The sequence below is a fragment of the Lactuca saligna genome, chromosome 1 (assembly GCF_052625555.1).
Source record: "Lactuca saligna cultivar CGN05327 chromosome 1, ASM5262555v1, whole genome shotgun sequence".
Lineage (NCBI taxonomy): Eukaryota > Viridiplantae > Streptophyta > Magnoliopsida > Asterales > Asteraceae > Lactuca > Lactuca saligna.
Window position 1 is genome coordinate 50,366,668 of NC_136417.1, and position 14,132 is coordinate 50,380,799.

Genomic DNA, 14,132 nt, shown 5'->3' on the forward strand with positions numbered 1-14,132 from the left:
TTTACGAAGAAAACAGGTGTCTATTGCACTAAAGACTTTGAAGTCTTCCACTCGCAAGACTTTGAAGTTTTCCACTCAGCAGTTATTTGTATTTGAATTCATATTTTTAGGCTATTTTACCGATTCCATTCCATTAGTTTTATAAAAATTATGAATTTTGACCCCAAAATCTTCAATCTTAGTCACAAAAAGGATTTAAACTTAATCAATTCAATAAATTAAGACCACCTTTTAACCGCTTCAATACTGCTATGATATTGATCTTGTGGTTATTTAAAAGGGGGCTCATCCCCTATTTTTCCACTTTTCACATATTAACTTATAAAGTTTTCAATACATCATATTCGTGACAAAGAAAGTAAAAAAAACCGACTAATAAAGGTAAAAGCAATTATACATACTGATCTTTTTTTTTTTTTTTTTTTTTCTTTCTTGTATTTAGTCTATTTTTAAAAATTCCAAAATTCTTTGGCTCTATTAGTTGAATTTTCAGCTTTACCTTTTATTGGGTCCGCTTCACAGGCCACACCGCCACAGCCATGATGATTATCTGGTTATGCTTCTACGTTGAAATTACTTACTCATGGTCTATATATATATTGAACATTGCATGTCCATAAACAATTATAAAATAAAAACCCTTTTTAATTCATGGCTCCATACATGAATCACTTCAAGTTCTTGCAAACCATCTCCTTCCTATATGTGTTGGTGACAGTGAAGAATGTGACTGGATCATCATTAAGCCATGATGAAGAATGCTCAGCCTTGTTTCAGTTTAAGCAGAGCATAATTCATCAAGATGATGTTGCTTGTAGTGCTCATGGATCTCAAGTGTTTCATTCTTGGAACAATAGTTTTGATTGTTGTTCATGGGAGGGGGTGGCATGCAGCCATGACCATGATCAGTACTATGGTCATCATGTGATGGGTCTTGACTTGAGCGAGAGGTCTCTTTGTGGGCATATCAACTCCAACAGCACCCTCTTCAACCTTGTTCATCTTCAGACACTCAATCTTTCCATGAATGACTTTGGTGAATCTGAAATCCCTTCTGAGATTGGTCGTCTAAAGCAATTAAGAAGCCTCGATCTCTCTTATTCTGGGTTTAGTGGTCAAATCCCAAATGGAATCTCGCAGTTGATCCGATTGTCTTCTTTAGATCTGTCAAGGAATTCACTAAGGCTTCACAGTCCTAGCCTGAAGAACCTAGCACAAAACTTAACAGGACTAGAAATACTCCATCTCTCAGGGGTTGACATTAGTTCTTCTGTACCCCATTTCTTGGCAAACTTTTCTGCATTAAGATCAATCAAGCTGAGAGATTGTTCGCTTGGGAATGAATTCCCTGCAGCCATACTTGAGCTGCCAAAGTTGCAAGTTGTTAATTTGGCAAACAATGTCGAACTCACTGGTTCCTTTCCAGACTTCTGTAACAACAGCTTACTAACAGAGGTGATACTCGGGGGCACAGGTTTCTTTGGGGTTGTACCAGAATCCCTAGGCCACCTCAAGCATCTGACCGACTTGTCCCTTTCCCAATGCTCTTTCTCCGGGGGCATTCCACGTTCACTCTCTAACTTGACACAACTCACTTTCTTGGCTCTTGATGGCAATCAGTTCACAGGTTCTGTTCCTTCGCTGGTAAGTCTTTTGAAACTCGATTTTTTGGTACTTAATGGTAACAAATTCGAGAAAGGACGCTTTCCCAGTTGGCTTGGAAAGCTGACTAAACTTAGTGAACTCTATCTAAATGATATGAACATATACGGTGAAATCCCACTCTTTTTTGCCAATCTAACCAGACTTAGTGAGGTAGAAATGAACAACAATTCTCTTACTGGTTGTATACCATCCTGGCTGTTCAACCTCACCCAACTAAAAGGATTGGATCTTCAGATGAATCAATTGCAAGGACCAATTCCAAACACATTTTCAATCTTAAAAAATCTTGAGTATCTTAACCTAGGTAGAAACAATTTCAATGGTAGAGTAGAACTCGCCATGTTCCTAGGACTCGATAAACTCAAAGTACTTGAGTTAAGTGATAACAGGATAACAGTAGTAGTCACCAACAACTACACCAATACCAGTTTACCAACTTTGGATACGTTATCACTGTCATTATGCAATTTGAAAGAATTTCCTGCCTTTTTGCGCTTCCAAAATAAATTGCGTACCTTAATTCTTGACCACAACAACATTGATGGCCTGGTACCGGTGTGGATCTGGAACAACAGCCGGGAAACATTAGAGTTGATTGACCTTTCATTCAACTCCATCACTGGCTTTGATCAACATCCTCATTTTCTCCCATGGACAAATTTACAAGTATTTTTTATCCATAAAAACCAGGTAAGCGGACAGCTACCATTTCCACCACAAACCACAATTATTTATTCTATTGCAAAGAATAATGTGATAGGAGAAATACCAGCATCGATATGTGAATTGAAATCTCTTCAAATGTTAGATTTGTCTTTTAACAACATGAGCGGAACACTTCCTTCATGTTTGGGTATCTTAAGCAATTCGTTGATTGCTTTGTATCTGTCACGAAATAACTTCCACGGAAAAATGATGAATGCTTTTATGTCTGGAAGCCTGTTGAACGACCTTGATTTGAGCGGAAATAGATTTACGGGTCAACTACCAAGATCTTTGATAAATTGTACCAATTTAGAGATTCTCTCTCTTGAAGATAACTCTTTTCATGACGCCTTTCCTTCTTGGTTGGGAAGTCTTGCGGAGCTACAAGTTCTGGTCTTGCGGTCCAACAAATTTTATGGTCCAATTCAAAGTTCCTCACAGTTTCCTAAGTTGCGGATCATAGACCTCTCCAACAACAATTTCAGTGGTCCGTTGCACCAAAACTACTTCCAAACATGGCATGCCATGAGCTCCAACGATCTTGGTGTATCATCTGCTATGGAATCAGAGATATCCTCCAAAACCGTCTTTACAAATGTGAAATACACGGTGACCTTAATACACAAAGGTGTCAAAACAGAGTACGATCGTATTTTAACCATAGATATGTCCATTGATCTCTCTTGTAACAACTTTGAAGGAGAAATCCCACGATCACTACAAGATCTTCGAGGACTTCAAGCCCTCAATCTTTCCAACAATCATTTTACTGGACGTGTCTTGCCGTCTTTAGGGAACCTAACAAATCTTGAAGCTTTGGATCTCTCTCGAAACGACCTATCTGGGGAAATTCCTCAACAGTTGGTGCAACTCGGCTTCCTTTCCATCTTCAACGTGTCATTCAACCATCTTGAGGGGCGCATACCACAAGGAAAACAATTTGATACGTTCGATGACTTCTCTTACATAGGGAATCCTGGCTTGTATAGGAAACCTTTATCCAAGGAAGGTCAAGATTCAAAGGTGCCGAGAGTTCCACCAACAAGCAATGTGTCTGAGTCTCTCTTCCCGAGTGAAAGAACTGATTGGATCTTTGTATTGTGTGGAGTTGGAAGCGGGCTGATTGTTGGGGTTGTTATTGGAAACTTTCTATATGAAAGGTATAGTTATCGGTTCACAAAGAGGAAGGACAGATGGGTAAGGCCACTTCGTAACACAAAGAGAAACTAAGGTACAATATTGATTCGCTAAATAACTCGCAACAATTTTTCAAGATGATAATTTGTTTATATGTATGTAGTCTCAACCAAATGGAAAATGTTTTATGTATGTCATCCAAAAAAGTATAATACTTCTATATATGTTTTTAAACTTATATTTTTAAATTAAAGTAATCCTAACAATATCTTTGTGAGATGAACTGTCATACATCTCAACTTTATATTATCAACAATTACTTGCCTTTTTTGTCATTTATCTCATTTGTCAAAAGATTCAATTAAAGTATATGTCAAGTCAAATATGCATTTTAGCAAAGAAAGTCTTATTAACATATTTAACTTAAAAATATTAAAGAATAAATCTTTTTATTTTAGCTTTATAGATGATCCCTCTAGAAGAAGGCAATTCTAACAATCTTTCTAGTTACTTCGTTATTTATTTCTATTTGAGAGGGTCCTAAGGAAAATGATTTTATTTCCACCGAGCTAAAATAATATGTCGATGTCTCTAGTAAACTAAAGATATTCTTTAATAGCTATTTTGCTTCAATTTATTCGCCACAAATGCAAACAAAAATTGAAGATTTAGTTACGATTAGAAATTAGAAATCTACTTTTCTATCTTCATCCATGGATTCTTTATTCATACTCATTCAATTGGAAGTATTGATCCAATTTTAAAATTTTGTTTCGCAATTTTATAATCCAAGTTTTCATTTTTTAATTGACCTTTGGATAAAAATCCTGAAAATTTATATTTTTCCTTGAATGTGTCATTGAAAGGTAAAGGATTGAATCCTTTTAATGAAATTCATGTCGAGTCCATTAGTTAGGTGATGTCGGTCTATGTTTTAAACATGGTATTTATTTATAATAAGTTCATCATAATATCTATGACAAGAATGTTACTTTTTGAGAGTTATGATATGGTTTCTGAGATGACAATTTACTGTGGATGAAGCATTTTCTATAGTTAGAAAATCATGAACTTAACTTAACATGTATCTCAGGAGGCGTCATAGCTTAAAGTTCGAAGGGTATGCAGAAGTTGTTGAAGACCTTTAAGGGATTTCAGTTTGTTTTACCATGTAGTATGTGTATATTAATATTACGTTTAAGTTTGTGCTTGTCTGAATTAGATTTCTTGGAGTAGACTTTCACTATAAGATTTTGATGTATCATACAGTTCCAATGTTTAAGTTTATCGTTTATGCATGATGGCATGATCATAGACTTTTATGTAAGCTATTGACAAGTATTTACAACCTCAACCTCAACCTCAAATTTGAGGTTGTGATTTTATGAAATTCATGTATGTTATATATTTTCTAATATAATTAATGTATATTATATGTTTTTGAATTAAATAAGTGAAATTCATTGTTTGTATAAAATGTAATAATTCTTTTAACAATAAATCAGTGTTATTACTTGGACTATTTCAATTGATTTTAGTTGAATTACACAAATACCTTTTAAACTTCAATCCACAAATTCAGCCACAGCAATATGTTTTCATCCATTTTCTTTCATGATTTCAAACACTTTTAATAGCTATAAATCCTGTTCTCGAGTTTTAAAATTAAGGAAAAGAAAGGGAATGAAGAGAAGGATATTAGTACTAATTACACTGAAGCCCTAAAGAGGTTCCACACATGAGAATAACCATGCAGTCTATGAATAGTGATTTATGCACTCGAAATCTTCATATTCAATGAATGGTGCTACTTGTTTTTGTTATAAAACATATCGCTGTTTTTATATATATAATAAGGTAACATTAAGAATTACCTGATGCTTCATCCAATGACCTGAAGTAGTGGGTTCAAGTGCAGATATTTTTCGTAACTTATCATGTTTTCAATCACTATTAACATAACCAATTCTATATAAACTAAAAGAAGGAACAATTATTGATTTGAGATAACAAATATATAGAGCAGCAATGGAATCCATCCAATAAACTAATATGAAATTTTGTTGTGGAAATATACAAAAAGTACAGGTAAAACAATGAAAACAGAACATAAGAAGCGACCTAGGCATTTCATCGAATACCTAGTGGGCGGTGACAAGAACTTCATTCTGCATAACGGTGAACATCTTAGTCTTATCACCAAATCCTCCTGGTACAAAAACATGGATTTAGGTTCCACTGTCCTATTCTTCTGTCGTCACTTCTTCCGACTCCATACAGATTTCTTCAAGAGAGGAGAGCTGGTGGTAGCTAGTGTTGCATTGACGCTCGATCTGTAAGCAAAGTGTGGCTGTGTGGGATAAAGAAGATGGTGATAAGTCGAAAAGGGTAAAGAGGTGTGGAGGTGTCCATAAGTTGATTTAATGGTATTTAAGGGGAAGTTGAGGAGGTGGAGGTGGATAAAGATAAATAAAGGAAACTAAAAATGTCATCGAAGGAAGGAGGAGTCGACCCACACCACCCCGAACTCCTCAAGTAAAACCAAATAAAAATCACTCAAGCCGTTAGACCAGCCAGTCGTTTACCATGAATGTTTATAACTAAAAATATGTGAAAGCTTTGTAAAAATTCTGTGAAAAATATTTTTGTAAAAAAACAAAGGCTGTAAAAATAAGATGTAAAAGAAGGTGTAAAAAGATTCAAAAATATGAAAACGAAGTTGTAAAAAATAAAAGAACATATGAATATAAAGTTTGTAAATAATTTGGGTAAATTTTGAAAAAAAAAAAAAAAAAATTATAACAAAAATCAAAACTTGCGCATTATAATAAGAAAATGTTTTTGGCAAACTAAATAAAAGGACCGAATTGTAATAAAAAATAAAATTTGGTCAAAAGCTATAAATAAGCACAAGTTGGGATGGATTTGGGTCGGGTTATGTAGGGCAGATTGGTTGGATCCGACTAATTCTAGTTGGTTGTCAAATAAAAAGGAAGACCGTCCAACTCCCGACCTCCTGAAGATAATCAAAAAGCTCTTAAAACTTGCTCCAAATATAGTGTTGGTTTATAATAAAACGTATCTTAATTAATTTCTTTATACTCTTGATAGAATGGCCCCGAATAGAAAGTTTATCTTAAACCATATAGGGATGAGCATCCAGACTGGACCTAAACCTGTCCTTAAACCTGGATCGATACCTGTTTTATGTAGTCAGGTCGATTATCAATTCTTGGATTGTCAATTTTTTGATTCCGTTTTTTTAAACAGTTTCAAGTATTGGACTAGTTTGTTCTCGAATTGTACCATATATAATGAATGTTGTACTAGCCCAATGCAATGAATGTACCATACACTTCATCGAATTGCACCACACGTAATGAATGTTGTCTGGTCTAGAGTCTTTACATTCCTCCCAAACTGGTTTCGGTATCGGTTGGGTCCAAATGCTCACCCATACAACCAAACCTACGAAACCGGTGGAATTAGATTCAAATTTCGTAAAATTTCATAGGTATTCCAACCAACCAAACAACCCCTTAATATAATTTAGGTTATTTTACGGTTTGCTTCACTTTGCTTTATGAAAAGTATGGATTCGACCCCGAAAAGGACGTTTATGTTTTCATTCTCCCAAATAAATGTTTGTGGCTCTTTTTATCTTCATTATCAATAAATTAGTATTCAAATTAACTTATTCTCATATAAAACAATTAAGATTGCACCAATTATGCATTTATGCTTAACCAATACAACGATTTATGATCGGAATTGCATTTAAAAAGAAAGTTGATGAGGCAGTAAAAATCTTGATTTGTGATTTTAAAATATATATATGTGAACGAAACAAACATAACCATTCAATAACTTGGTTCGTGAATTGTGATTTTAAAAATTATCTAACGAGTAAACATACATACAATCAAAGAAGTTCGTGTGACACGTTTGTGATTGTCAATTTTGCTACATTTAAATATTTAATAGATAAAGAAAGATGTTGAAGTCTTCCACTAGCAGTAGTTTGTATTTAAATTAATATATTTTAGACAAAATTACACATTTGGTCCTCGTATAGTTTGTCAAAACAAGCCGATTCGGTACTACTATCAATGACTCTACGCGATAGGTTTATGTGATTTCATTTTTTGCTTGGTTGATACTTTAGACAAGTAGGTGAGATAATTTCGTATATGCTATTTTTAAACATCGAAATATCGTATTTATCCAATCTAATTTCTAAATATCATAAATACCCTTCACAAGCTTTCAAAATATCAAAATTGCCCAAATTCTTATCTTTAACACTTTTAAATATTTTATACTCATTTTAAATTCTTATTTTTATTAATTGACTATTATACCCTCAATATTTTTTTTCACAAAGAAATAAAAAAATGTAACATTTTTCAAAGGAAGGGGGTAGCATTTAGGTCAGCAAAATCACAATTTATTTTGGCTATAAAGTAAGGTTTTAAAATATGAGTATTGTTCCTACAAAAGTGATCTCGATTGGAGACAAATTTCTTGCATTGTCATTGAATTCATAAATCCATATCTAAACAAACCCTTGGAATCATGATTTGTTTGGTCAATAAAGTGCATTACAAAATTTTTTATAAAAAATATAAAAAGCCAGTAGGAGAAGTACAAAAGAAGAAACGGAAAAGAAGCTAACACGAGAAATCCCAACACCAACTAAAAGTCTATGAGATAAATTTTACGGTACTGATCAACTGATTCCAAGTTTTGGCCCAAGGGTAAAATAGTCATTTACGATGAATTTAATAGTTTAGTGGTTAAAGTTAACAATCAAGGGACCAAAACCGATACAAAACCTTGCAATAAGGACTGAAATTGCAAAAGAAAATTTTTGGGACCAAAACCCTAGAAAGTGCTAATCTCAGAGACCAAAACTATAATTTACGAAAAGTTGGGACTTAATGAGGGAAACAAATATTTTTTGTCATCAGTTTTCAGAAAGAAAACTTTTACTGTTTCCAAATGACCATGAAAAGAAGTCCATTTTCTACTAATCTTGTAACAAGAGGATGATTTCTAGCCAAAACTTCTAGTGGCATGGTTCTAAGGTCATTATAGATAGAATCAATCTTGTTTAGTGGATGATATGGCCCAAAGTCTTCTCAAAAGATGAAGGGACTATTATATATACCCTTTCAAAGCAAAGCCTCTAAAATCTGCAATTTTTGCAAAAACATAACTCAATTTTTTTTCCAAGATATAAACTTTATTAAGGGTGTCACATTGAAAGCTATATTGCAGAACAGGGGAAAGAGGAGGGGTAAAAAAAGTAAATTTAGTTGGAATTTTTAATGGTTAGAATGGATACTTGGATACCACAATCATTCAGCTTGCATCTGACAAGTTCAAATGGTGATCATGTTAAGCATGCCTGAAGATAATACATTGTTCAAGTACATATAATCAACTCATGAATCAGGTAAAGTAAGATAGAATGAGGATACCTTAACTGCCTCAGGCATTTCATCGAATGGCTTGTATGCATGTTTCTCATCCAAAATCAATAACCTTCTTCAGCCTTTCCATTTTGCATAACACTTCTACTAAATAACACTCGTTACTTTTATATTTGACTTGGTTCCTTTTTTTTGTATTTCCTCTTTGGCCTTGACAACTTTGCAAAATTCCCGAATTTTCAGGAACCTCTCCAAGTAAATTTTTTTTTTTGGCTCTTTACAAGACTGAACTCAATGGCTCCCCCATTCAAGGACTGTAAGGGTTCATCGTCATTTGAGTTGAAATACTTCTGTAATTCGCCATTAATTTCATCTCCATGAACCTTTCCATCTCTCTCGGCCCAGGGCCGGTCCAGACGATGGGCAACCCGGACGACCGCCAGCGCCCATGGCCCACGTCTCCAAGGGGCCCAAAATTCTTGGGCTATGTAGTGCATATATATAAAAAAATTATTACCTAAATGATTTTTAGGGCCTAAAGTTGGTTCAAACTGAAACTAACTTAAAAGATAAACAATTTGGGTTGCTTGTTATTGCTAATTTAGCGCGTTTATAGTGAAGAATAAATTATATTTTCTTTAATCTTTATTATATTTGTATCTAAAGGGTCATTTTTTTCTTTTCGCCCTGGGCCCCATATACGTTTGGACCGGCCCTATCTCGGCCTTTCCATGAATGATAGTATTTCTGATTTGTAAGACATGATTGAATCGTAGTCTGAGCAAAAGCGGATTTAGGGTTAGAATTTCATGGACGACTGAGAGCAATTAATTTGAGGTCACGTTTAAAGCTCATTTAGGGTTACGATTCCATTGATGGTTTCCATAACTCAAAATTTTAAATCCTTCTGCCCAAATTCTAATTTCATCAAACAATAACCAAACACACCATTTAAAAAACAGATGAACCATTTTTTTTAGAACGGCAGGTAAATATATAAAAATAAAAACTAGCCAGGGGCTAGGAGGTACAAATTGTCCCGGAACAGCATCAACACAGATACAATTGGGCATGAAACAGGAAAAGAAAATGAGAATGAAAATGGAAATGGAAACTGGAAACTAATACAAACTAACTACACCCTGCTATAGCACTCCAAAATTGGGTCGCAACACCACTCGAGCCATCACAGTTTCCTTCCCTTCCGATTCCTCGCATTGATCCATAGGTGCGGATAATTTTGTACCTCGAATGCCAAAGCCGATTTTGAACAGGAGTTTAAGTTCAGACAATGAGCCTTGTTGTTCCTGTATCTCCAAATTACCCATAAGAAAACCAACATTATAGCCTCATGAATCCTCTTCAGCCTATGATGACCTCCAAGCGAGTCGATACAATTAAACAACTCACTACAATTGTTTGGAGAATTTTCCATTAACCGCCACCAACTGCACACCTGCGCCCAGACTTCCTTTGAGATCGGACAACCCACAAAGATGTGATCTATCGTTTTTGAGGCTTCATGGCACATTTGACACAAATCTAAAGAGCTGATACCCATCTTACATAAGTTCTCCATGCATGGAAGTCTACCATGACAGACCCTCCAGGCTAATATGTTTACCTTACCCGGCACAAGCGGGTTCCAATTCCAACTAGCATTACTATGAGGCAGGGTCCGAAAATCAATGAGGTTCCGTAATGAGGAGACAGTATAATCACCTGAGGGGTCAAGAGACCAAGACCATTTGAATGAACCGTCTATATTTAATGTATTCTGGAAGAAAGATAAGAAAGGCACCTGATCCTTGTCTAAAGTTGCTGGCAGGCATGCTATTGAGCCCCAACAGCTGCTTCTTCTTCTTGCAGCCTTTGGTCAATAGATGAACCATTTAAAACGTCAATTTGTGATATTTAATAGTATTTACGAAGAAAACAGGTGTCTATTGCAGTAAAGACTTTGAAGTCTTCCACTCGCAAGACTTTGAAGTCTTCCACTCGGCAGTTATTTGTATTTGAATTCATATTTTTAGGCTATTTTACAGTTTCCATTCCATTGCTTTTATAAAAATTATGAATTTTGACACCAAAATCTTCAATCTTAGTTACAAAAAGGATTTGAACTTAATCAATTCAATAAATTAAGGCCACCTTTTAACCGCTTCAAGACTGCTATGATATTGATCTTGTGGTTATTTAAAAGGGGGCTCATCCCCTATTTTTCCACTTTTCACATATTAACTTACAAAGTTTTCAATATTTGCCAATTTGCCATCAAATTCGTGACAAATAAAGTAAAAAACGACTAATTAAGGTAAAAGCAATTATACATACCGATCTTTTTTCTTTCTTTCTAATATTTTGTCTATTTTTAAAAATCCCAAAATTCTTTTTTCTTTGGCTCTATTAGTTGAATTTTCAGCTATACCTTTTATTGGTTCCCCTTCACCCTTACCCACAGACCACAGTCATGATGATTATCTGGTTATGCTTGTACGTTGAAATTACAAACTCATGGTCTACATATATATATTGAACATTGCATGTCCATAAACAATTATAAAATAAAAACCCTTTTTAATTCATGGCTCCATACATGAATCACTTCAAGTTCTTGCAAACCATCTCCCTTCTATATGTGTTGGTGACAGTGAAGAATGTGACTGGATCATCAGTAAGCCATGATGAAGAATGCTCAGCCTTGTTGCAGTTTAAGCAGAGCATAATTCATCAAGATGATGCTGCTTGTGGTGCTCATGGATCTCAAGTGTTTCATTCTTGGAACAATATTTTTGATTGTTGTTCATGGGAGAGGGTGGCATGCAGCCATGACCATGATCAGTACTATGGTCATGTGATTGGTCTTGAGTTGAGCGAGAGTTCTCTTTGTGGGCATATCAACTCCAACAACACCCCCTTCAGCCTTGTTCATCTTCAGAGACTCAACCTTTCTGGGAACGACTTTGGTGATTCTCAAATCCCATCTGAGATTGCTCGTCTAAAGCAATTAAGAACCCTCGATCTCTCTGATTTTGCGTTTAGTGGCCAAATCCCGAATGGAATCTCGCAGTTGATGCAATTGTCTCCCTTAGATCTGTCAAGGAATTCACTAAGGCTTCACAGTCCTAGCCTGAAGAACCTAGCTTTCAATGTGACACCCTTACAAAACTCATTCAACATGATATGAACATATACAGTGAAATCCCACTCTTTCTTGCCAATCTAACCAGACTTAGTGAGGTAGAAATGAACAACAATTCTCTTACTGGTCGTATACCATCCTGGCTGTTCAACCTCACCCAACTAACAAGATTGGATCTTCAGATGAATCAATTGCAAGGACCAATTCCAAACACATTTTGAATCTTAAAAAATATTGAGTATCTTAACCTAGGTAGAAACAATTTCAGTGGTAGAGTAGAACTCGACATGTTCCTAGGCCTCGACAAACTCCAAGTACTCGAGTTAAGTGATAACAGGATAACAGTAGTAGTCACCAACAACTACACCAATACCAGTTTACCAACTTTGGATACGTTATCACTGTCATTATGCAATTTGAAAGAATTTCCTGCCTTTTTGCGCTTCCAAAATAAATTGTGTACCTTAGTTCTTGACCACAACAACATTAATGGTCTGGTACCGGTATGGATCTGGAACAACAGCCGAGAAACATTAGAGTTGATTGACCTTTCATTCAACTCCATCACTGGCTTTGATCAACATCCTCATTTTCTTCCATGAAGAAATTGGGCAGTATTTTTTATCCAAAAAAACCAGGTAAGCGGACAACTACCATTTCCACCACAAACCACACTTATTTATTCTATTGCAAAGAAAAATGTGATAGGAGAAATACCAATGTCCATATGTGAATTGAAATCTCTTCAAATGTTAGATTTGTCTTTTAACAACATGAGTGGAACACTTCCTTCATGTTTGGGTATCCTTAGCAATTCATTGGTGTCTTTGATTCGGAAGAGAAATAACTTCCACGGAAAAATGATGAATGCTTTTATGCTTGGAAGCCTGTTGACAGAACTTGATTTGAGCGGAAATAGATTTACGGGTCTGCTACCAAGATCATTGACAAATTGTACCAATTTAGAGATTCTCTCTCTTGAAGATAACTCTTTTCATGATGCCTTTCCTTCTTGGTTGGGAAGTCTTCCGGAGCTACAAGTTCTGGTCTTGCGGTCCAACAAATTTTATGGTCCAATTCAAGGTTACTCACAGTTTCCTAAGTTGCGTAACATAGACCTCTCTAACAACAATTTTAGTGGTCAGTTGCACCAAAACTACTTCCAAACATGGCATGCCATGAGCTCCGACGATCTTGGTGTATCATCTGCAATGGAATCAGAGATATCCTCCAGAATTGTCTTTACATATGTGAAATACACGGTGACCTTAATACACAAAGGTGTCAAAACAGAGTACGATCGTATTTTAACCATAGATATGTCCATTGATCTCTCTCGTAACAACTTTGAAGGAGAAATCCTAGCATCACTCCAAGATCTTCGAGGCCTTCAAGCACTCAATCTTTCCTACAATCATTTTAGTTGACGTATCTGATAGATTTCATGCAAAACATCATTCCTATGGTGTACATGCAAACCCTAATAGCTTTTGAATCTAGTTTGTCTAATGAACATGCAATTAAATATCCAAAGCTATAAACCCTAGATCTAGCATACAATTAATCATATTAACGTAAAATAGAGTTTAGATTTGACCTTAGATTGTTATATAGCAATAACAATCAATCCTTAGCTTTAGAAAGCTTAGTGCCTCAAGTGTTGCACCTCTAATGGAGTCACAAACACCACTAAGCAACTTGGATGAAGAGGGAAGAGAGGAGGCTGCCCAAAAACGGTTGGAAACCCTAAAGGAAGTGTTGTCCACGTTTTTGGGGCTTAAGGGTCCTTTATATACATGTAGGCTATTAGGGTTTTCAACCAGGAAACCCTAATCTGACTGCTGAGGCCCTAAGCAGTCCATGAATCCCTTTCTTCAGAGTTATGGACGAAATCTTATGGGCTTCCCCATAAATTTCGTCCACTCCACTCTATGGAGTCCATTAGCCCACTCTTGCAATTATCTTATAATTACAATACCAGTCCCTTAAGTTTAATTAATGTCACACCCCCAAACCAGAACGGCAGAAACGTTCGAGGGCGGAGGACG

General features: G+C 35.6%; 2 protein-coding genes across 2 annotated transcripts; both read left to right on the forward strand.

The window, feature by feature from the left end:
• The first annotated feature begins 600 nt into the window (after positions 1-600).
• On the forward strand, positions 601-4,897 carry LOC145035911 (receptor-like protein 7). Its single transcript, XM_078984413.1, has 2 exons — positions 601-3,601; positions 4,601-4,897. Exon 1 carries the CDS (start codon positions 652-654, stop codon positions 3,598-3,600), a length of 2,949 nt encoding a protein of 982 aa, XP_078840539.1. The 5' UTR covers positions 601-651; the 3' UTR covers position 3,601; positions 4,601-4,897.
• Positions 4,898-12,803: 7,906 nt separating this feature from the next.
• LOC145006126 (receptor-like protein 53) lies at positions 12,804-13,511 on the forward strand. The gene has a single exon (XM_078965218.1). It carries the CDS (start codon positions 12,804-12,806, stop codon positions 13,509-13,511), a length of 708 nt encoding a protein of 235 aa, XP_078821344.1.
• Positions 13,512-14,132: the final 621 nt, after the last annotated feature.